This window comes from Phragmites australis, chromosome 10, assembly GCF_958298935.1.
Source record: "Phragmites australis chromosome 10, lpPhrAust1.1, whole genome shotgun sequence".
Taxonomy (NCBI): Eukaryota; Viridiplantae; Streptophyta; class Magnoliopsida; order Poales; family Poaceae; genus Phragmites; species Phragmites australis.
This window is the reverse complement of record NC_084930.1, coordinates 2,247,055-2,270,924: the sequence shown is the minus strand read 5'-3', so window position 1 is coordinate 2,270,924 and position 23,870 is coordinate 2,247,055. Positions and strand designations below refer to the sequence as shown.

Below are 23,870 nucleotides of genomic sequence, written 5' to 3'. Positions count from 1 at the left end.
ATCATTATAGTGCCATCCATTCATCCGTTCATCTCTCGACACACGTATCATTCATCCATATAGGAAGGAGGAACGAGAAAGAGGAGAAGGAGGGAAGTACCCTGCTGGAACGACGACGACGTGCTGTCGAGTGGCGAAGCCGCCAGATCTACTGTCAAGAGGAGAAGCCGCCGGTCCTCTGCTCCTCTCCCTCGTGCCATCGCCTCTGTTGCAGTCTTGCGCGTTGGTGGTGACATTGGCAGGGCGGGGGAGAAGCTGGAGGAGGGCTGTTGCTCGGGTGGCAGCAATGCTGTAGGTGGAGCAGAGGCTACTGAGGGCGGACGGTATGGAACTCGAGGGTGGGCGTGGGACGACCAGCGGCTGGGTACGTTAGGGTGGGCGGTCTGGAGAGCGAGCACGAGTGCGGGATGGCAAGAGGGCGAGCGACCTAGCGTGGGAACACGAGCGTGGAGGAAGGAGAGGCTGAGCACGAGAGGGTAAAAAAGAGGATAGAGAGTCGAATATCCATCCCTAGATTTAGTGAGCCGAAAAGATTCGATTAGGATCGATAAAAATAAGGAACCGGTAGAGCTTGTCAAAGCACGATTTTAGCTCATGATCCTTCGGAGGGCTTTAACGCAATTCCGAGGGTGAAATAACACGTCGGTGACGAAGATTCTTGAGGCATCGGTTGGACAAGTCAAAAGCGTCAAAACTGGATCCCTGCCGAAAACAGATGCTCTGACGCACGTGATCGTTAACATGTGGATTAATTTTTAGTAGGTTTTACGTGTCAAGAACGAGGTTACGCGGGAACCGCTTCCAGCGCTGCCCACCCAATCTCGCGGACGCGAACCCTCCCGAAGCAGCCCGACTCAGAGCTGAACCGAACGACCCCAAGGAGCAAGACGAGCTCCGCCTCCGCCTCCGCGGCGAGCGCGAGGGATGGAGGAGACCGCGAGCGCGACGGCGACGGCGGAGCCTGTAGCGGAGGAGAAGGCGACGTCGTACAGGTACTGGGTGCGAGAGGCGACGGGCGACGCCGCGCCGCTGCCCGCGCCCCGCAAGCTCGACGCGGCCGACCTCGCCGCCAACCCCGTGCCCACCTCCCTCGGCTCCGTCTGGAACCAGGTCCGCTTCCTCTCGCTTGCACCTTGTCCCGTGATATGGCTGGTGAAGAAACGGGAAAGAAGTCATTTTGGTTTTCTTGTACTAGTAGTGACAGACTCTGGACTAGATTGACTTCGGCCTTGTTCTCGCGAGTTCTACTATTCAGGAGGGGAAATCGATTCTGTAGTAGTGTAGATAGCAGGGGTGGATATCCTTGTGCTAGTTTTCAATACTTAAATCGATCTCCGTGTAAGAGCCTTCGTCCTTGAACACGAATGTCACAAGCTTACAGTCCATAGCACAACCTCTAAGTTCTAATTCCATCATGTGTAAGCTTGCTGCTCCTGCTGTCTGCGGCAACCCACAAAGTAGCTGGGTCACGAGACGCCTGCATTGAAATGATGGGAACCACAAAAGACTTCGATGATGTGGTGTTCATTTGATCTATGCCTTCGACACAACATTGCTTTAGTAAAGCTGCGTTTCGATGGTGGTGGTATTGTTATTGCCAACACTCTTGATTGCCCGCACCATTTGATTAAACTGTGCTAACACAACAAGTGGCGCAATCAATAAGACTAAGGCCATGCAACTGATATATAAGGTAGAAAGGTACTTGGCTGAAAGCCGATTGTGGTTACTGGTAATGTAGGGTGAGATATTTGAGTCACACTTAATTTTTTTTTTTTTTTGCTCCTCTGTTGTTCGCAGGCTGGAACCTGGGAGGAAAAGAACCTCAATTCATGGGCCCATAGTAGGATAAAGGTTATAGTTCTGCAGTGAACTGTTGGAATACACACGCATGTTAATTCTTAATTATGGTGATTCTGCTTGCATTTTCATCTAAGCCATCTTCGTTGCTTGTCTACTTCAGGATTTGCTGGGGTCCTTAGATCCTTTGGAATTCTCTACTGGGAAGGCATCTGTTTATGAAGTATCCAGATGCTCAGGTGATGTGAGTACCATCTTTCGTACAATGTTTCTTTTTTCTTTCAAAAGCGCTCATTGGTGGAAAAAAAAAACATTCTTCTTATTTTGTCAGCTCATTTTTGTCCTGCTGTTCGTCCTGAGACTGTTACCTATAGCTGATAGTCTAGTATTACATAGAGGTATCTCCTTTTATTTTTACTTTCACGGAACCATAAAACCATTACATATCTTGATATCCTTGAACTTGACCAAGGAAACTCTTAATATCCTTTGAAAGATTTGACAGGATAAAAGGAAATATTATGTACTTAACACAAAATTTATCATTAAAATTTCATTAAATCTGAACCTAACTTTTTATGAACACACCTCAGCATTAAAGAAAAAAACTCGACCATGGGGAGAAGATGTCCTCCTGACTTTGTCTTAAGAGTGGGGAGTACTGAACCCTTTAGAGAGGTACTCACACAACCTGCGAGCACCCATGTTCGAGCCCGGGTAGGCGGCCTCTCAACTGGGGCCTCTACCAAACAGGCCATTGCTCAGCTCGCAAACACGCCTCAACATTCACCCTCTTCATGTTGAATACCTGGAAACTTTGACACCATAGTTGCTTGTTCAGTTGTTTTGAATCAGCAAGTATGTACTTCTATCACTAAGAAAGCTTGGGTTGTAGTCTTGATATTTGTATCATGCCCGTTGCAGATGTGGACACTGAAACAGTGCGGATAAAAGTAGGAGTTATGAGTACCAAAATATGTGATAACTGCAATCAATAGTAGCTCATCAAAGCAAACAGCACAAAGCTGGATGAGCATTGTTTTTCGGTTAATCAGCGATGTTATCCTTCATGAAGTTTCACAAGCTTCGTGTGCCCTTTTTGAGTCCACCAACTGGAGAATTATATAGAAATTCTATTTTTGCTACAGGTGTCTATGGTTTTTTTAGGTGTCAAAGAACAAGAATGTATACACTGATGGAGAGTTATTTTCTTCTATATTTCATTTGAATCAGCTAGTAAACACTTGTTTAGTTTTAATGAACGCGGTGGTATTCTCCTATTTTTTTAGCTTTACTTCTTTTTTTTTATAATTCTTTTGAGTTTGCATTTAAGCCGTTAGTAAGGAATTTTCTCTACCATCTTATTGTCCGGTATTGCTAAATGGAGTCTGATGTGTGTTTGGGTAATGTTCCTCTTTAATGTGTAACGCGTATGCTGCAACAACTGTATTAGCTGAAGCAATATCTTGGTTATTTGGCAGGCATTTTTAGTCACAGTCCGCAATAAGAAGAGAGTAGGCTATACTTATGAACTGAGCTTGAAATTTAAAGGTAGATTTGTTTTCTGAATTTCAGAGTTAAGATCTTTGTCGAGAGTTTAATATTGCCTACCTTTACTGAAATACCATTCATGGGAGTGTTTTTTTCCCCCAGGTGAATGGTTAATTAAGGAAGAAAACAAGAAGGTTAAAGGTCATCTGGAAATTCCTGAATTTTCATTTGGCGAGCTTGAAGACTTGGAGGTGTAAATTGATGCATCCATCAAAGACATCAATTCAGATAAGACATTCAAATTGATGCATCCATCAAAGACATCAATTCAGATAAGACATTCAAATTGATGCATCCATCAAAGACATCAATTCAGATAAGACATTCTAAAAGTTTGAATCTGGAAATGACAGTCACCTGGAGACATGTTGATTTTTTTTTTCTTAATTGGACACCTCTGAATAGTGGTTCATGTGGTATATTTTGTCTATTCTTAGTGGTTCATGTGGTATATTTTGTCTATTCTTTTCAGGTAAACATAAGGTTCAGTGATGACAAGGATCTCTCGCCTGACCACAAAGCACAAATTCGCAAGGATTTGAAGTCCTTCCTTTCACCTATCCAGGAGAAACTGCATGTGTTTGAAAATGAGCTGAAAGATCGATAGCGAAGTTGGTTATTATGGCATGTACACGACTGGAGTGGGTGGCCAGGGAGCTGCTTACTTGGTTTGGATGGCAGTTTAAACTTCGCATCCAAGCTTAAGCAGAATAATCTCGTCTAAGAGATGTGTTTCCATCTTGTTCGATGTTCGAACTTTCTATTATGTGTCTCATGTAATGCTCTTGTTCCTTAGATATGGTTGTGTGCATTTCAGTAAGAGTAAACTCTTGTGATTGTATCAGTAAGAGTTAATAAAACTTTTTAAAAAAAAAAAAGATAGATAGCGAAGTAGTTAGAAGTACCAGGGCTATTGGTGCTGCTTTGCCCAAAACGTGTGAAAGATAGTGTTTGATTGCGTCGGGCGTTAGCCAAGTCATTCCCACGCGCTAGTACTACCAGGATCTGCAATGTGCATTTCACATTGTCGATCTGTAGGTCACTGGGGCTGTATGTGCATCATTATTGAGCTTCCAAATTTTGTACGGACACAAACTCTTATTACATGTGGAAGTGACTCATGGATCTGTGCATCCTGCATCCACATCTAAATATGAAAGAAACAAGGCAGCCTTTAATTAGGAAGCTAAAAAACTGAAACTGAAACTAAAAAAAGATGCTTTGGGGCGTGGGCTACACTATGCACCGTCGTGCCTACTGTTCCAGATCCAAGGACAGTGGGAGGACGACGCGGGATCAGATCAAACGAAACGGCAGCACAGGTCATCGTCAGCGGCAACTCCACAGGTTATTTATTTTTCGTGTCGCGGTCAGCAGAGGCGCGCCGAAGCTTACCAACGGTGGAACGGTTGGCTCACACACAGCTGCCGGCTCGCGGGCGGGCCCTCGTGCTACTCGCTCTCCTTGTTGCAACTTGTAGTTGTAGCTGGGTGAAATTGATTCTGTTGTACCGTGACGTCCCTGGCTGACACATTGCCCCACGTGAACGAGGGCCCATGCCCGAAGGGAGAAGGATACAAAGCAATGAACGTTATATTTTGCATAGCTCACAACTTCAGTTCCATCGTTATATTTTGAAGCTGTAGTTTATAATAAAATAGTTTAAATTACTATATTTGGTTTAAAATTAAAAAAGATGGCACACACAGAATACACTTAGTGTACCTATAACCTCAGCTCTACGAACTTCTTAAGTTAGGAATATCGAGCTCTAAGAATTTTTAGAGCTAAAACTCTGCCAAATAAACCTTTAATATGATCTAAATACAATAATTATTTTTCAAGTACTGTTATGCTACACTATCTGTACGACCCTTTACACCCAGTACATTCAGTTGGGTGTTTGTTCACCTATGAATCAAAAGGCTCGAAATGCCTGTAGTGGAGTTGTACAAATAGACTGTACGTGAAGTATTTTCTTTTCCTAGATTCACCGGGGTGTAATAATAGTAGTAACTTAGCTGCTGGAGCAGGGCCCAGAAATGCATAGAGGCAAGGCCGGGCTGAGCCGGGCCTAAACATGTTTGGGAGGGTGATCACAGTGCGAATAACCCTGGCTACTGCTCAAGATATAACACCACGCTCGTGCTGCTCGCGTTGCATTGCAACATCGGCAATGCAACATCCGATGTCCGAATGAAAAACCAGTCGGCAATCGCAATGCAACATCGGCAGTGGTGTTATATCTTGAGCCGATGTTGCATTGCACTTGCACCACATCGATCAGTCACCAACCGGAGAGCGGGGAGCGCGCCGCGGAATCGTCGGCGGCCGTGGCTTTCATCCAGCTGCCCACTACTCCGCACCCCAGTAGCGAGCAGCGACGTGCGGCCGCGACGCGACGAACCGGGGCAACGTTTCGCGGAGGCCAAGAGCTCCGTCGCTGCTCTCTTTCTCCGTCGTCGACGTCGGGCGGCCGGGCCCGGCCCCGTCTCGCTCTCCAAGCCTTGTCGCGACGGGAGCAGATCGGGCAGGGCAACAGGGCCATGTATGGCTGCACCAGTAAAATACAACTCCGTATATGGACCGTCCATCTCTTATTTAATATTTATCTATTTATTGATTATTTCAAATATTTTATATATTTTTTTATGTATCTCAAGAATGTTAACACAGATGAAAAGACGCCGTGAGGTCGTGCGCTCAGCGGCGCAGAGGATCCTAGCAACCTTTTTGGAGAAAACGACACGAGCAGACCGGAGCGGTTGGTCTGGATGAACTGTGGGCCCACACTGCTCCGCCTCCACGGGATGGATGCGACTGGATATACCAAGATACTACTACTGTACCATACCATGCTGCCTCGCTGTACAATCTGAGAAAGAATTAATCAATGGTTGATAGTGGAAGATCCTATTGCATCGGATCATATTTTTATATATAATTAAGATAAAGTGATTTAAATTTTTATTTTAAAATAAAAATAACATAGCTCACTCGAACATCCTCGGTAGTATATTTATAGCTATAGCTTCACAAATTTATAAAGTTAGGAATATTTAACTCTAATTTTTTTTTAGCTGAATCTCTATCAAATAGGACCTAACTGTTATACATAGACAGGTGCAATAAATACTGATTTCACAACTATGTATCAATTATGTCACTCTTATCTAGTACTTATCGAGCTATTCCAAGCAGCTTGAGTTCGCTCAAGCAAACTCAGAAACCTAAGCTCGGCTCAAGTAAGCTCGAGTTTAGCCAAATTACTTAAGCTTGGCTTGTTTACCGCTTGAACTAATATTAGATAGCTTGTGAAACAACATGGCCTTTCTAATGGCCACACGGTGACATGAAACTAAGCTATCAAATATTTAATTTGCTCATGTTATACTTAGAGCTTGTTTAGTCCAGCGTCTTAGCACAGACATGCCCACGTACACGAGGACCTCTGCTCATGCCTAGTTTAGTACCAACACGTTAGCGAGCCCAAGCGTCGCTTGTGCTCCTGCACCCACATTAGTGCATTTTCAAGCCTACACACGGGCAAAAACCGCGGCGGCCAATTCCTATACCAAACTAGTTGAAACTCAATCCAAACACGCCCTTACTACCTTTGTCTAGTCCTTCCTTTGCCATCGGTGTTCTGCACTATAATTGCACACTCCCTCCACACTTATATAATTTGCTCCACAGAGATCTATATCTTGACGCTCTTAGATTCTTATTTACAATATGTGGCAGTAGCTGCACCGTGGCCATGTCAGCACCACTTGCCACATATACAAATCTACTTAGGCACAATCTAAAACGGCTCTATGGATCAACTCATAATAAATGTCTGTTGGTTTTATTTAGAGATTATAAAAAGTATTTTTTTAGATGGTAGATGTAAGAAACAAAATTGTAAAAATTAGATTGCATAATCTATATAAATTGGTAAAAAATATATTATTAAATTGTTACAATCTAAAAACTAAATTATTAAAAACTAAATTACTCAATCCTCTACAATTTATAAACTGAAATGAACATACCTAATTATATGATCTGACTTGTCTAGGGCAATAATGACGGCATCGATTCCAAGGTTAAATCGATGCACGGCGACAAGCGATGGGTACCTGCCTTCCATGGACAAATTTGGATCCTTTCCCGAGGTCGACCGCTCTTGCTTCGCTTCAACGTGAGCGACCTTGACGTGCTCCGCGATATGCCGCCGCATATTCCTCCTGGCGTCCTGCAGGTGGTGAAGTCGACGCTAAAAAAGCCGTGACGTCGAAAGGAGATGACGGCGAGAACCTCATCGAAATGGCAACTGGCTAGGATAGATGACCACAGTGGACTTCTTGATCTGTTTCGACAATCGAGGAGTGCAGTCAGTCTCACTCTACGAGTGAGATAATTACGTACTTTACCTCTCTCCATAAAAACTTCTGTGTTGCGGAACAAATTGCAACAGAAGATGGTGATCAGCTTTGCATTAACAAAGCAAGGAAATCGTGATGTCCGAAGGATAAACTTGGATAAGAACGACAGGTAGAAGGGATAGTTGTGACCACACTATTAGTGAATGTATACTTCGTTAAAATACCATATTGATATAGCTCAATGGTATTTTAATAAAGAATAATTTCACTAGTGGAAGTAATTTTCCCCATGTTAAAAATGGGAGAAAAATAATGAGAAAAGGTTATGACATAAGCAGACTGGGCAGTGCAGTTGGAACAAGTGTATATAGCTTGCCTTTCTGAATGGAATGGAGGAAGAGGTAATGCTATTTCTAATATTTATTTTTTATGATGTTTAAGAGGAGATAGAGTAAGAAGTTGATATTAAGAAACAAACTTATAATGTATGTATGTGTCTTATTAGTTTTTTTAAAATAATTTATTATCCCACACTCATTCAGAATTGCTCAAGTAGCTGCTAGTTTCTCCCATAAAAAATAATATTTTTTCTCTTATTTTTAAATTGCTTGTCGTACCATCTTTTTCTTATATATACACCTAATTAATGTTTAAGAAACAAGCATCGGGTAAGTGAACTAGAGTCGCAAATAATCTTGGCACCCAATCCAAGAATCATTAATTAAAAAAAATCCAAGCATCATTGTTGTGGAAAAAGCATGCACGGGTTAATCCTGTCCTTTCCCGACAAATCCGAGGCAAAATTTCCACCCTCCCAAAGCACGCGGTCGAGCGTCACCTGATGAAATAGAATCCGGTTCTTTACTTTTTACTGTTGCCACTTTGCCCGATCTGCTGCACACACTGTAACTGTAGTGGATCACGAACCAAGGCTAAAATTTACTCGCTCTTCTTCCCCTAGATTTGCTAAGAAAATTACTGTTGCTACGAGCTAGAACTTAGAAGCAAGAGCAGTGACATGGGCAGGCATGGCATCTGATCAGAGCCAACCTGATGAAGCAGACAAGTTGGACACAAGTGCTAGGCAAGGGCGGCAACGTAAATTTGTAACACGCTAAACTAATTTTGTCCTTCATTGGATCTGTATCGACCAATCCTAGGCCGAGGTTACAGGGAATCTACCACCAAATGAAGCAGGGGCAACCAGCAACTTGCTCTCTTTACTTTTTCTTTTATGTAAGCAAGTGGGTGAATGATGGGGACAAGAAAAATCCAGAAAATGGAGCAGTGGAATAAGAGAGTGTTCCCGTCACAACTAAGTGATATTTTAGATATTTATATGATTTCTAAAATAAAACTGCAACTACTACTTTTTTAATATATTTATAAAACATGGTAAAAATTTATTATTATGAAGCTACTTTTTAGATAAAACTACTCATTTTAAAAAATAATTTGTAACTAACTTTAAAACAGTTAACTACATATAACTTAAAATAGTACTTATTTATGAATGAAGAGAGTACATAGAAAGCTAACCCTTCTCTCCACCCCTATCTTGGTATGAAGGTTTTTATGTGATCCATTGACAGGTTACTACAATTGATCTAATAAAGGTCTCACTCAGATGTCACGGCTCACAAGTTCTAAGCTTAGAACTTGTTGCAGCTTTGCTCTCAAGCTGCAACAAGTTCTAAGCTTGATTAATGCTATTCTTATATTTGGCATGAATCTTGATGACTTCGTATGGCCTATGCCTTGCTTTGGCCTCTTTTGTTTGCATTCATCTCACGTTTAGGATTTGCGACTCACCCTAGACCTATACAAATATATACGAACATAGTAGCTAATCATGAACCAATTGGCCCCTCTTATCAATTTATGCCTCCAAGTGGTTGCTCTAACCACTAATTATTGAACCCAAATTCGCGTCTGGCTCACACCATCTACAAATTTAAGCAAACCTGAACACCACATTCTTTGTCTACCTAGTGCATGACAGCAGGCCAGCCTCACTAATTTCTGGATGCGCCTGTCGTTGCAAGCATTAGCAAATGATGATTCTTCCAAGGGATTATTGCTCGTATGAAAACCTGATGATTCCTCGATGGCCATGTCTTGGCACGGTTGTCCTCTCGATTGCATCAGAGGTTGCGCAGATTCCATCTCCCATTTGTTTATTACCTCTTGTGTCTTAACCCAATGCTTATGTCAGACACACTACCAGTACCAGGACTAGTTTAACGATGTCACTTAAATTGCCTTAAAAGTGCGATTCATTTCCATTTCCCTCAAGGGAAAATACTGCTGCTTTTGACACTAACTCTAAAAAAGTTCTCATCTTCTTGATTTTGAAACAGTTGCAAACGATGAAAAATAGCAAATGAACATACTCCCGAATTTAGCCGCAATTGCAACAAATTCACAAGTCTTTTCACTAGATTTTTACTACTTGGTGTAATATATCAACATATTTCTTTTAAAAACGGGAAAACTACTATCATATTCGAGTAGTATTATTTTTCATGGACGATCAACTCACCACATAATTTTACTATTTAAGATAAATATAGCCAACTTTGTGCTTACCGCTCCTGTATTCTGGCACATGGTTTGCGATATAAGAATATTAACAGCAAGTTGGCAAACATGGTTTCAAGAAAGCAACACAATGATTAGAAAGAAAAAAAACTGAGCACGCATGATGTCATTGACACCACAACCAAAAATGGACTTGGTTAGACCCCCAAACAAATTACCACAAATGATTGGTGGGCTTTTTGGGAAACTGACCTCTCTTGTTCCCCATCAGGGTTAAAAAAAATTTATGTGCTGACAGGGAGAGCAAACATGGACAGAAATCAGAAATAACCAAATCAGAAAAAAGAACAAGAAATGAGGAGAGGCTACACATTATTAACCCCCTCAAAGACCAAAAGCAAAGCAGGCAGCCAGCCAACCAACCAGGATGGAGGGCCACACCAAGAAAGGTAATGTAGTTACAGGGCACCAATGATTTGCAAGAAGAGAGATAGTAGGATTTAAGCAGCTAAGCCTCTCCCCCAGAGAGAGGGAGAGAGAGAGATTTGGTATTGGATAGGGGAAGAGAGTGGAGAGGGTGGAGTGAGAGAGGATTGGCAGCTTCCAGATTCTGAATCTCCCAGACGCCTAGTTCATCCCCATCTTCTTTGGTGCTTTAGGTGAGGCTAAGGTTGCAAAGATCCTTCGTTTAATCTGCACGCCGTTGTCTCCTTGGTTGCTTGGCTTCAGTCTAAGGGTTGTAGTTAACTATGATTTTTCCTTGATTTGACAACCCCATTCTTGACTTGCATTTCTACAATTTTTGGTCGATGGTCTATGTCTGCCCCCCTTCCAAGTTCTGCTGTGCTCTGATTGGAATTAGGATGAGCTGCGGCAAAGTTTGGACCTTTTAGCTTGCGCTTCGTTTCTTCTTTTGATAGTGAGCTTTAGGCTCCTTTCGAAATTTATCTTGGAGCCATGTCTAATTTCTTGGGACTGTCGTAAGTTCCAACAACTGTATTCTAGTTGCTGCGAGTTTGGTACCTGGGCATGCAGTCAGCAGAGCATGAGGATCTACACTACGCTTCACTACCGGTCAGACAGGATGGCAAGCAATCGCCTAGTTACCTAGTACAACAGATTCGTTTTTTCCCCAGAAAGCGTGTGTAATCTCGTAAATATGTTATTAAAACATAAAATTGAATTCTATGTGGTCATAAACAATATTCTTCTGTATCTATATTTCTTAATATTATTTGCATTCTGAACTATATGTTTTCAGAAACATGTCGTGCTACAATCTCCTAAGTGCTAACAAGCATCCATTGTCATGTACAGGACTGTCTGATCAAGTCAGTAATCTGCTGAAGCACAATGAGCTCCCAGAGTGTTGTCGCTGTGGAGCGCATCCCTACTCCTGACAAAGCAGTGCATGCTTGTACATCCAAACAACCTTTAGTTCATAGGTTGTTCGATGCTAAATTAAATCAACAAGGCTTGGTGGATGACACCTTGTCATCCACGAGCCAATCATCAAACATTAAGACTGAGTTGATCCGATCATCAAGCTTGTCAAAGAGCCTAAAAGTTAACCTTCAGAAAAGAAGCCCTGAACCTGATCCCGAAAGCCTGCTGTCTCACGTCCCACATCCCAATTTTTCAGACCCCATGTCCTCAAATTCATCAACTTTCTGCACTAGCTTGTTTTCGTCATCTTTAACAAAACCAGAGACATGCAGGCAAATCAGCACTTTACCTTTTCTACCTCACCCTTCTAAGTGTGAGCAGCAGGTTTTAGCAGGGCAATCGTCGAGCTCCTCATTGCTATCAAGTGGTGATATCGGCAATTCTCCTGATGAAGCTGAACAGTCAGATGATCTGGAAGATTTCCTTAATCTTTCTGGAGGTGCTTCTGATGGCAGTTATCATGGAGAAAACAATGCCTTGGCTTTTGCCGAGCAGATGGAATTTCAGCTCTTGTCTGAGCAAATAGGAATTGCCATTACCGACAATGAGGAGAGTCCTCGGTTAGATGTAAGTTCATTGTCTCTTACAGAAACATTTCTTCACTGTAATAAACTCTACAACATTCCAAAACCTTTGTTCAGTGATTTTTAGAGGTAATACTCTTTTGTTGTGCTGTTTTAGGACATATACGGTACACAACCGCAACTTTCTTCACTTTCAGTATCACCTTGCTCCAACCAGAGTATACAGAATCCAGGACCACCGGTTAAAGTCCAGCTTAGCTCATCTCGGTCGTCTTCTGGGTCTGCAACAACTAACAAGGCAAGATTGAGGTGGACACTTGAGCTTCATGAGCGTTTTGTAGAGGCTGTGAACAAGCTTGAAGGACCTGAAAGTAAGCTGACCACTCTGGTTTATCTTCCACATGTTTCAAGATTTCTGTTTGTAAAGAAACGATCCTTAATAAATTGTTCACCTCAATTTTCCATACAGAAGCAACTCCTAAGGGTGTCCTGAAACTTATGAAAGTAGAAGGCTTGACGATCTATCATGTGAAGAGTCACTTGCAGGTACTATTGTACATTTCTTTTCACTTTTCACTGAAAAATCAAATCCCCTTTGTATATTTTCTTGTTACTTACATTTTTGCCTGCCCTTGTTATACAGAAATATCGACTCGCAAGATATCTTCCGGAGACTAAAGAAGGTAAACAGAAACAACTTATTTTCGTACTTGATGCATACTTCTTTGTTTAAGGATTTTGTCATCCTAAATCCGTACTATGTGTAGACAAGAAGGCTTCTTCAGAGGATAAGAAAGCACAATCGGGTAGTAGCTGCAATGATTCAGGCAAAAAGAAGTGAGCCCTCTAATTGCTTAAGACAGAGTTCATGCATGTAAACATCATTATCTTAGAAACTTGCATCGCTTGCCTTCTCGTGTTTCTTAGGAATTTACAAGTGGCAGAGGCTCTAAGGATGCAAATGGAGGTGCAGAAACAGCTGCATGAACAATTAGAGGTGCGTATTGGATCAGAAACTCTGGAGTGCAGGCTGTGTTATCATGTCTCGCGTGTATTAGATTGTTCAATCACATGCCCAATTTCTGGGTTCTGAAAAGATACTTGATATCTAAGTAAATTTCTCCAAAATTATACCAGAAATTAGTCTGAATTTGGCTGTCCGCTCGACCATGGGAAGAAGACATCCCCTGGCTTCGTGTTAAATGAGGGGAGTACTGAACCCTGGGTGGTCAGAAAACTTGCTGAAATCAGTTCTCAGAGAGTTGCCCACTTTTTGGGAGCACCCAGGTTCGAGCCCGGGTAGGCTGCCTCTCAACTGGAGGCTCTACCAACTGAGCTATCACTCGGTTCTCACCACTCTATATTAGCTGGAACAGCCAGATGTGTTCTGCTCATCAGTCATCACTATGCTTGAACACACAACTTATTTATGCATCAATGACTGCATAAAAGAACTAATCATCTACCATGGACTTTGGCTAGAGAACATGACCATTGACCGATAATAACCTAATTAATAACAGGAAATTGAGTACATTGCAGGTGTTTGTATATCTATCCATTGTCATGTGAGACATAAAATAGCCAGTAAACATATACTCCCTCTATTTCAAAATATATGGCATATTAGGATTCAAAAAAGTCAAACTTCATAAATTTTGACCAACAATTAATCAAATTATGTGCATGTTTAGCGTACAAAAGATTTATAAATAGATTTGTATTTCAAATATCTTTTAAGAAGATACTAGCGCATCAACATGTGCGACTGCACAGGCTAGAAATTTAGCTTACAGCTGAATTTTAAATATTTGTGTTAATAATGGTTGTATGCTAAGATATATCAGCTATTTATATTTAAATATTAGAATGTAAAATATAAATGTAATTTTTATTCATAATATTGAAATTATATTTATTATTTGTGAATAGATCTAATTTATAATTTTCATTTTATGTGTTATGCAAATTGATTTTTATTTGTTTCTTGATTTTTTGAAATTTTTATTATTTTTAATGTCGTCACCGTATCTCATATTATTTTTTTAAATACATTATAAATTCTTTGATATTACTTTTATGTGATAATCCGTAATATGTTTGCGCTCTGTTATTTTAATTTTGTAATATTTAATTACACGCATATTTAATTGGTATATTTTAATTGATTTGGAAAAATGTGTTTATTGCTAACGTAACTAAGTTGGAGTTTGCTAACGTAATCTCGTTGGACAAAGGGTATCTATAAAAAAAAAGATTAGGAAAGAAGTAGTTTTAGAGTTGGACTCTATGATTTGTTTTTTAATTTTTTATTTCTTTTAGTTGTTGATCTATGGTTACAGTTTGTCAATCAATGAATTCGACGGTTGGATGTTTTGCTTTTTTATGAGAATTTCAAGGAATTTTTCTAGGATTAATATGGAGACACCAAAAGAAGCCTCCAATTAGTAAATATAAGATTGGTTTCATAGCATTTGATAATATATTGTTGTAAGAGAAATTAATGATCAAAGTATACTTTGAAAGACTTTTTTAAATCCTGAAACCCCCTATAAAAAGAAATGGAGGGAGTAGCTCACTATAACAGGCACTCGATTTCCAGCACTGCTAATTCAAACTTCACTACCAGGTGCAAAGGCAATTACAGCTACGGATAGAGGAGCATGCAAGATACTTGCAGAAAATACTGGAAGAGCAACAGAAGAAAGCCAGCAACTCCTTATCACTGAAAATTCCAACCGAAGCACAAACCGAGTCACCTGAATCGACGTCGAAGGGGAGAAGTGAATCGGAAGCAGGCTCCACTTCGCCGCAGCCATCCAAGAACAGAGCCCCTGATGTAGACGCAGGATGCAAGTCGCCGGTAGGGAACAAGAGAACAAAGGTTCAGGTTGATCTTGAAAGTGAGGCCCCATGTTCATAGCCGTGCCGGGCGAGGCAAATGCTTTCCTATTCTGTCCTTTCCCCCCTCAAGAACTCTCTGTCACTGTCTGTAACATGTGCAACCGTTGTATCTCTAGTTACCTGTTGATTTCTTGGCATGAACTGTATGAGCTGTGGCCATGACATTTGGTACCGACTTGAGATCGTAGCCACTGTATATAGTTCGAATCTGGTTATGGAAAAATGGAAGTTAGGGCTTAGATCAATCCTGTAATGTATGTAGGAAAGAGCAGTTGCACTGTTTGGTAGAAAGGTTCAGATTTAGGGTTTGGATTGTCATCGCAAAACAGATGTTGAAGGAAGAAGGAACCTGACATACAAATCTAAAATTCTCTTGTTAGGTGCCGAGGTACGAGTGGCAGGTATGGTCCTTGAGTGGGCATGCTTGTTGTGCATGGTGAGAATGCCACGTCCCTGCCGTCGTTGAGTCGGCAGCAGAGGATAAGTCGGGACCTTGATCACAACGTATATTGCGTTCTCCGTAACCATAGTAACTAGAAAACTAGAAATCCGGATCGATTAGGTCGAGGAACATAGGTTGATACTTTTAAAAAAATAAGTACAAAGAAAGTAGGCTTTTTGAGACGACAATTTGCGATACGGTGCGTGATCCTAGGGTTTTCGGATCAATGACCATGGTACGAAGCATCGGGTCGAGGGTCACGATAGTTTCGTAAGAACCAAATCTAAGGAAAAAGAAGAAAAATGTTATTGCAATTATTATGCTATTATGGGCTTGGTTAATTGATTATTAAGCCGTCTGATTGAATCCGCTCTCTCCATCTCTTACCCTAGGTCGGTCGAGCTCGATTAGACCTAACTCTCTCCTCAACATCCTCTCTCTCCCTCGTGCTTTCCTCTCTCCACTCTTTCCCCTTAGCAGTGTGTCGGTTGCCGCACCACTAGATTCCTTTTATCGCCCCAACCCCCACCATAGCTGTGGCTGCCTTCGCCAAATCCACCCCCACTGCGGGAGCCGAAGCCCCCTACGCCACCATCACCATCATCATCATCCTTGACATAGGATTCGTCAGGGCCCGTGATGTTGATGGGCTTGGTGTGGCCATCCTCGCCTTCACAGAGAGAACTCGACGATTGTGCCCTCGGCAAGGGAGCAGAAGCCTTCGAACTTGATAGACGACAGTTGCATGAAGAGGTCCTCGCTACTGTTGCCAGGGGAGATAAAACAAAAGCATTTTTTTGTGTCGTTGAACCACTTGTCCGTCCCACACTGCCTCGCCACCATCGTAGGTAAGTCTCATTTGCATCTTGTCCAATTGTAGAACTATACGGTAAAGGACGATGATCCTGTTAGAATAAGGATGTTGATCCTGTATGTCCCGATTTTCATAATGGTGTCTTGAGGTCGGAGAACACTAAGATCAATCATATATTCGGTGACTATGTTTGTAAAAGATTACTGATGATGTTGATGGTTACATGATGATTTGGTGCGAGGTAAAAGTGGAGGAACAGAGAGAAATGCGAGGTGACGAGGGAGTTGGCATGTCGCGGAGAGAGAACGAGAGATGAGATGACCGGCGCGGCGGGTCGTGGGCCGCCGTGTCCACTGGTGCTTTCTCGGTCTTGGCCACGACCACGAATCCACGACACGACATCTTTCTCGCGTCGGTCAACACTGGTCAACCTAGCCACTCTAAGCGCCAGGGTGGGCCACCAACTGAGCCTGGCCGTTCGATTTCGTTTGACGGGGCGGATCCTTGCCCGAGGACAACTCCATTTGGTTTCCAAGGTCCTCGAAACCGACCACAGCGCCGCCTGCCCTGTCGCAGTCCATTCCTCTCTCTTTCTGCCCGCGTCGGATCCTCCACCCGTCGGTCGCTCGCTCGCTCCCTATTCCTCCGCCGTCGCCGTCGCCTCCGGGGGCTCTTCTCATCGGTCGTGGAGCGGAGACCCGTCGGGGCGTGGATTGTTTCTTGTCTGTTCAAAGGTGGTCCTTACTTGGTATGCTCGCATGGATTACATTTCCCCTGTTTGACTTAGATTTCGCGTTGTTCTCAATCAAGCACTAATCTTTCTTCCTCTCCATTCAGTTGGTTGTGGATTTGCGCGCTATGTGGTGGCCTGCTGATCCAATCCATTCATCCGTGGTTCGATTACGTTCTTCTTTTGATGGTAAGGAAACCCTGGCTTACTCGGTTGGAATTTTCCAAGAGTGGGTTTTGTTCTGGGGGATGTTTCATTTGCTGTGAACAATCGAGTACATTTCACTAATTCTCTCTGTACTGTTAACTGCGGGTTCGTTTGCTGCGGGGGGTATACTGATCTAACTGACCCAACCATGCATCCATGGTTTGAGTAGATCCTCCTACTTCAACGCGCCAGAGATCGATCGATCTCACTTAATCCCATAGTGGTCCATAATGGCGGTGGCTTTGTTTGTGCAAGGTTCAGGCGTGGAAGGAGTGAACATGGTAAAATTCTTCCACAACCATGAAAATGGAGGCTGAAGGAAGAGACAGAACTGGGATCCAACTTCCTTACAACTTTGAATGAATTTTATTTGTTTGTTCTCACCTCACGTGCGCGCACCGTTGCACCCCACCACCCTGAACTCATAGGGGAACAACGCTGGGTATATGAAATATATATTTTGTTCCCGCATAGTTTATGTAGTTTAGGGGTTAGGAGTGTAATGGTGACTTTTTAAAGGCAATTGAGCCTATCAGAGCACGGTCACATGGCTAGTTTTTTAATTCAAAAAATCAGCAGACAAAGAAGGGTTTTCTTTGGATTGATGCATGTTTACAAAGAGCACGGACATGTGAGGCATATTACTAGCCACACCGAATAGCGTCGTTGTTTGATTCGTTGCCCATCCCTCAAAATCTGAATATGTTAAATGCAGATAGTAGCCTCATTTGCATGGATACAGAGTAAGCAGCCTTATGGGCCTTTGAGCGGGAGCTCATATATTTGAGTGCTGCTAGGCTTTTTGTATATTGATGTACCTTAGCATTTATTTGTGTGCTTTTTTTGTCTCTTCTGAAGATTAATATATGCTGTTCTCACTTTTCAATCTTATAGGTACCCACAAAAATTGCAATGCGTTGCAATTTTTAGTGCTAGATGACTCATGGTAGAAGTCAAAACCCTTCGAAAATAAAATTTAATTGCCTGAATTGGAAGGTTATTCCCAATGATAATCGGCTTATTAGTGAAACACATCAAATATTGTTTGAAATGTTTTTCCACAAGACTGCTTATATGTTATTATTCTGTTTTCTACTTGTAAGCTTCCATTCATATTTCTTGGCTGATCCTGGGATTTATTTTTTAAATTTTCCTACCCCATTCTGTATATTATTGTTTCATTCTATAATTTTGTCCTTTAGGGGTAGTAGTGGGCAATGATGTTCCAGTGCAATGTTATCCCTATAATTAGGTCTCTTTGTGATGGTATCACCTATTTACTCCTCTAATATTCCCTGATGAATTCGTCAGGAGTTAGAATCAAAATATGCAGAAGATAGGAAGAGGTCTGCTTATTAACTAGTTAACCTATTTAGTTAATGTGCATGTAATGCAAGTAGTTTTGCATCATTTCCTCCATCATCCTTGTGTCATCCATCATCATCTGGAAAAGCATGGGATTCATTTTTCATTTTCAATATGCATCAGCAGAGGGATAAAAAAAGTCTAAATGCCTCTATCAGTATTACCCTACCTGCATTAGTAATTTATATCCCAAGGCATAATGGACGGCATGGATATGGGCCATGGGGTATAACTACCCTTATGCCCAGACATATATTTTAGGTGCTACCAAATTGTCCATTGGACGTTACCTAAGTCAACCTTATACTGGACTATGAAAGGTTCATTACGAATCCTTGGACCTTCAAGTATGTAGGATCAATCTCTATACAATTGTATCCATGTATATAATTTAATTATATACTTCCTCAAGGCAGCATGGTGAAAATGGCCAATGGTTGAACTGATCCGTCACGGTTACTGTTATTTCATTGTATTGATGCCCAAAGATTTGTAGCTCTGGCAGCAATAGGCTTGTTATATTTTAATAAATTCCCGCACACAAATAATATGGTAAATGCTTGATTCATAGTAGGGCATCATGTAACACTGAAACTTTAAACTAAAGATGTACGATTATTCATTAGATCAAAGTTTCTCCCAAAAAACTGATTATTCTGTCTTCTGTGTTTGCGTATAGTAAATGTTTGATTATAGTAGGACATCATGTGCTATTAATCTATTATGATGACAAGGAAGCACCTTAATTCTAATAGTTTATGGAACATTCCATTTTGGATATGTGACTTTTGTAATTAAAACACTGTTAATTATTTTTCCTTAACAGCCTATGTCTTTACTTCTTTTCAGGATTGTGCGTCAAGAAATAATGTGTCAAGGCAAACTTAAGGCTTTCACTTGAGGAACGCAAGAAAGATTCAACACTTAAATTTGTTTGGCAAACTGACAAATCATGAGCTTCCTCTGACAAGGAACCTGTCCCCAATCTGTTCAAGTCCTCCAATCACTTTTGCAGCTAGCTGCCTCAAGTACAAGCGAAGGGGCTTTGTCAACGTGAACCGGTTCTATCTTCAGTTCACTTATAATTTGAACATAATTTGATGCAGCCCATGGCATCAACAAAAACGAATGCTAATGGTGTTTATTGGAGTGAAAGTTCTTCTAAGCAGGGAGGCCAGACTTCAAAAGCCAGTAGTCCTCAATATCGAACTCCCTGTACGACGTATAGGCAATTAAAACTATCATCATGTCAGGAGATCAACTCATGCAGTCACGCTGGGGACATTGCCTCTTCATCACAGATGCATGAATCAAAACCCTTGATGGGAGCAAAAGATAACTTGGATGCTCGAGTAGCAAACTCAATAGGCAGGCTCATCTTCGAGGCTGGACTTGAGCCTGATTTTGTCCACTTACCATCTTTTAAGGGCGTGATTAATTTGCTCACCTGTGGGGATCGGATCCCAATGCCTACCTATGAATATATTCTGCAGGTGCAACTAAGAGAAGTTCAGCTGCGTGAAAGGTCTTTGAAGCAACACTGGGAAAGAAATGGCTGCAGTGTAATACTGGATAGTTGGAAGAGCCGATGTGGGAAAAGCTTTGTTAGTGTTCTTGTTCATTGCAGCGAAGGCATATTGTTTCTCAGATCCATGGATACCTCTACAATAATTGATGACGTTGATGAGCTTGCATCAATGCTTTGTCATGTGGTTGATGACATTGGTGTCCACAACATTGTTCAGGTTATCACAAACGATGTGTCGCCATATATGCAAGCTGCAGAGCATGCTGTGCTAAAGAAACATGACCAGTCATTTTTATTCACAGTATGTGCTGACCATTGCATTAACCTTCTGCTTGAGAATTTAGCAGCACTTGACCATGTGAATGATGTCCTAATGAAGGCAAGGCAAATCACTAGGTTTATATATAGCCATGCACTACCAATGGAACTAAAAGGGTTGTATATTGAGGGTGGCGAGATCATAAGTAATTCTAACTTGAAATCTATGGCTATGTTTGTCACACTAGAGAGGCTAGTGTCTCAGAGGGCAAATCTGGTGGAGATGTTTAGCTCGCCACAATGGGCTTCCTCTGATTTGGCTTCTACCAGTCTGTCCAGGTATATATGTGAGGTAGTACAGACGGAAAATGCATTCTGGAGTGCTGCTGCTAACATTTTGAAGATTACAGGCCCACTTGTCACTGTTTTATATAATCTGGAACGCGATAATTGCTCAGTGGGTGTCTTGTATGATGCCATGGATAGTGCAAAAGAAGACATAAAACGAAATCTTGGACATGAGCATGGTAGTTACTGGAAGATGATTGATCACATATGGGATGATTACTTGCATTCCCCGGTTCATGCTGCTGGTTATTTTCTCAATCCAAGGATATTTTACACTGACCGATTCCGCCATGATGCTGAAATCAGCAGCGGCATCACAACCTGCATTCTCCGAGTGGCCAAAAGTCATTATGATGCATTGCTTATAGCGGAACAAATGGATGAATATCAAAGAAAGTCAGGTTCTTTTGATTCAGATTCAGCAATTCAGGATGCTATGGGAACGCCTCAAGGTAATATATTTGGATTGTCCTATCTTTTTGATCCAACATATTAGATCGGTTTGGATGTCTTAAACTCCATACCAACTACAAGGGAATACCACTCTCTTATGGACTAAATCGTAACTTCATACAACTGTCCCTACAGTAGAAGCCCTAATACTGTCCCGCCAATGCCATAATCTCCCCGGCCTCAATTGCGCTCACCTAGCTGTCTGCCAGAATCGCTCCTCCATTCCTTTTGCAAGTTCACGTATTGTCATGATATATTTGCTAAGTTGCTTTAGTGGAACATACCATGCACGCTTGTCTCCAACTCCTTAACACACAATTAGTTTCAAGATAGATGCTAGTATTGATTAGGTTAGGGATAGTTTAGGTTAAAGAAATGCTCACACTACTTTAAGTAAATAGTTTCATAATGCCCCCATTGTTGGATGGTAGATATAATCTATACTTGCTATGTACCTATGGTGTGCACATTACAGTAAAAAACACCTGGCGTGAGGTCGTCTGCGCAGGCTGTCTTTACTTCCATGATAATTTTACTCCAGAAGAAATATCATGTCTAATATTTTGGTTTTAAAGTTCATGATTTCCATTTTGACACCCATTGTTCAAACATGGTTCGATTCTTTGTTACCCTAATGGATGCTCTATTCAGTAATAAATGACTAATGCATGTTGCCAACAGAGTTATCTTTCGACCTGTTTGAATTACAATAGAGCCTTCTATGCTTTTCTTTTAACCTTCAGAATAGAAACTAACTACTGTGATCATTACTTCGTTCATATTAATAGTAACCACATCCTTACCTTTTTTTCACTTGAAATTGCAGTTCGTTGGTGGTTGAGACATGGTGCTGGCATGCCGCAGCTGCAATCTTTTGCAACTCGGATCTTAAGCCAGACATGCTTTGGTGCTTCCAGATACAACCTTGACAAGAGCTTATCCGAGAGGTTGCACACTGAGATGAGGGCCTACCCCGATCAAGAGAGGTTCCGCAAGATGGAGTACATCCACTACAATCTTCGCCTCGCAAATTCAGCGCCACGTGTGGGTGGTGCTTCTGTGGCTGAGCATGGTAAGCTTACTACTCAGCTAGGTGATTGGATCTCAGCAGCAGACACAACTGGTGCTCATGCTCACCATTGATGGCTGAAGCAGACTTGAGCCGGCAACTCTGTGCTTGTATATATCGTGTTGGGCTGTGCAATTAGACTGGAAACTTGTGTTACTGATACCCCCATCCTTTTGCAGTCGGATAAAGAATTTTGAGCTTTTCTTTTTTCAGTTCTTTCCATGCTTGTTTTTGTGGTTCATTGTGTGACTTTTAGCACTTGGTGCACGTGCTGGTGTCAACCTCATCGGCAGGGTCGCAGGGCCTTGTGTTGTGTTCTCACAGCAAGCTAGCCAGGTATTTTGTGTTCTTTCGAGGTATGGTCATCCCATCAATCAAATGATTTCGATGCCTGGTGGTTAGACGTGGTTGTTTCAAAGTTGATCATTGCTCTTTGCTCCTTGTCCCCAGTGACGATTAGCCGAGCCCATCGACAAGTTCGCTGTTTCTTTTGGCTCGTGGAACTGCAAAGCTCATTGACCAATGGTGGTACTACTACTAGTAGTAGCAGCATGTAGCAGTAGCTTTACTGCTTTAGCTTTTGGGCAACACGGCCAGGCTTGTTTCAATGTGCTCTGCACGGCCCAGTGTGACTGTGTCGCTTGCAGCTCGCTTCAGTTCTCCATCGGAATGAATTGAATTGGAGCTGGGTCCTCGACATGGTAGTATGCCAGAGCCTGAACCTGTGCACAGTGGAGTAGTTAGCTGTATTTGATGTGCCCCAACTGCCCATGCTGATGCTCTAAGGGGGAAAAAAAGAAAAGCTGGCCATGGCCTTCATTGTCGGGTAGGCTCTGGGCCTCTGGATTTGAAGTTTGAACTCGGCTATGGACCCGTGGCAGGTTAGATCCGATCCTTGGGTGCTTCGGCGTCGGGCAGCGTGCGGACGGTAGCGTAGCGGAACAAGGCTGGCGAGCACCAGCGACGGTAGCAGTAAACAAAGCCGGTAGTAATAAAAGAAGAAAGCGCAGCAAGGGAACAAGCACGCGGGACAAGAGAAGCGTCTCGGGTTCGGCGGCGGCGAGCTTGGATTGAGCGAGCCTGCCTGCCTGCCCTCCCTTTGTTTCTACGAGCTCGGGTCTCGTTGGGTTTGCCTTGCACCACTCCGTCTTGTCGCTCGCACCGCCTCGGGTTGCGAGTTTGGCCACCCACTACACTCCACTCCACTCCACCCCGCCAGCCGCAGCTTCCCTCCCCCTCAACCTGCGCACGCGGCAGGGTTGGGTACTTACTTTGGTTTCCCTCCCGGTCTAATAAAAGGGTGATTGTTTGTCCTTACTAATGCATTTCCTCTCGATAGATATATATAATTTTATAGGAAAGCGTGTTTGGTTATTGATATATATTGTTCTAATTTGGACTATTGGATTTAAATGTGTGTTTGTAGTTTGTTTTGATTTGGTTATTGATATATATTGTTTCTATCTGAACCAATGGATACAGATGTGCACCCGCAGTCTGGCCCAAGAGAGAAACTTGAG

At 42.2% G+C, this 23,870-nt stretch overlaps 3 protein-coding genes across 3 annotated transcripts; all 3 read left to right on the top strand.

Moving 5' to 3' along the window:
• Positions 1 to 765: 765 nt before the first annotated feature.
• LOC133883742 (uncharacterized) lies at positions 766 to 4,426 on the top strand. The gene is made up of 6 exons (XM_062323159.1): positions 766 to 1,110; positions 1,801 to 1,854; positions 1,964 to 2,044; positions 3,282 to 3,351; positions 3,454 to 3,542; positions 3,824 to 4,426. The coding sequence occupies exons 1-6, from the start codon at positions 925 to 927 to the stop codon at positions 3,956 to 3,958; spliced, it is 615 nt and encodes a 204-aa protein (XP_062179143.1). The 5' UTR covers positions 766 to 924; the 3' UTR covers positions 3,959 to 4,426.
• Positions 4,427 to 10,611: 6,185 nt separating this feature from the next.
• Positions 10,612 to 15,464, top strand: LOC133883550 (protein PHOSPHATE STARVATION RESPONSE 3-like). The gene is made up of 8 exons (XM_062322902.1): positions 10,612 to 10,921; positions 11,580 to 12,275; positions 12,390 to 12,603; positions 12,702 to 12,778; positions 12,876 to 12,915; positions 13,000 to 13,069; positions 13,160 to 13,229; positions 14,862 to 15,464. The coding sequence occupies exons 2-8, from the start codon at positions 11,616 to 11,618 to the stop codon at positions 15,153 to 15,155; spliced, it is 1,425 nt and encodes a 474-aa protein (XP_062178886.1). The 5' UTR covers positions 10,612 to 10,921; positions 11,580 to 11,615; the 3' UTR covers positions 15,156 to 15,464.
• A 1,475-nt stretch (positions 15,465 to 16,939) lies between these two features.
• LOC133883633 (uncharacterized) lies at positions 16,940 to 22,562 on the top strand. Its single transcript, XM_062323007.1, has 4 exons — positions 16,940 to 17,140; positions 17,230 to 17,311; positions 19,544 to 21,280; positions 22,108 to 22,562. The coding sequence occupies exons 3-4, from the start codon at positions 19,795 to 19,797 to the stop codon at positions 22,422 to 22,424; spliced, it is 1,803 nt and encodes a 600-aa protein (XP_062178991.1). The 5' UTR covers positions 16,940 to 17,140; positions 17,230 to 17,311; positions 19,544 to 19,794; the 3' UTR covers positions 22,425 to 22,562.
• Positions 22,563 to 23,870: the final 1,308 nt, after the last annotated feature.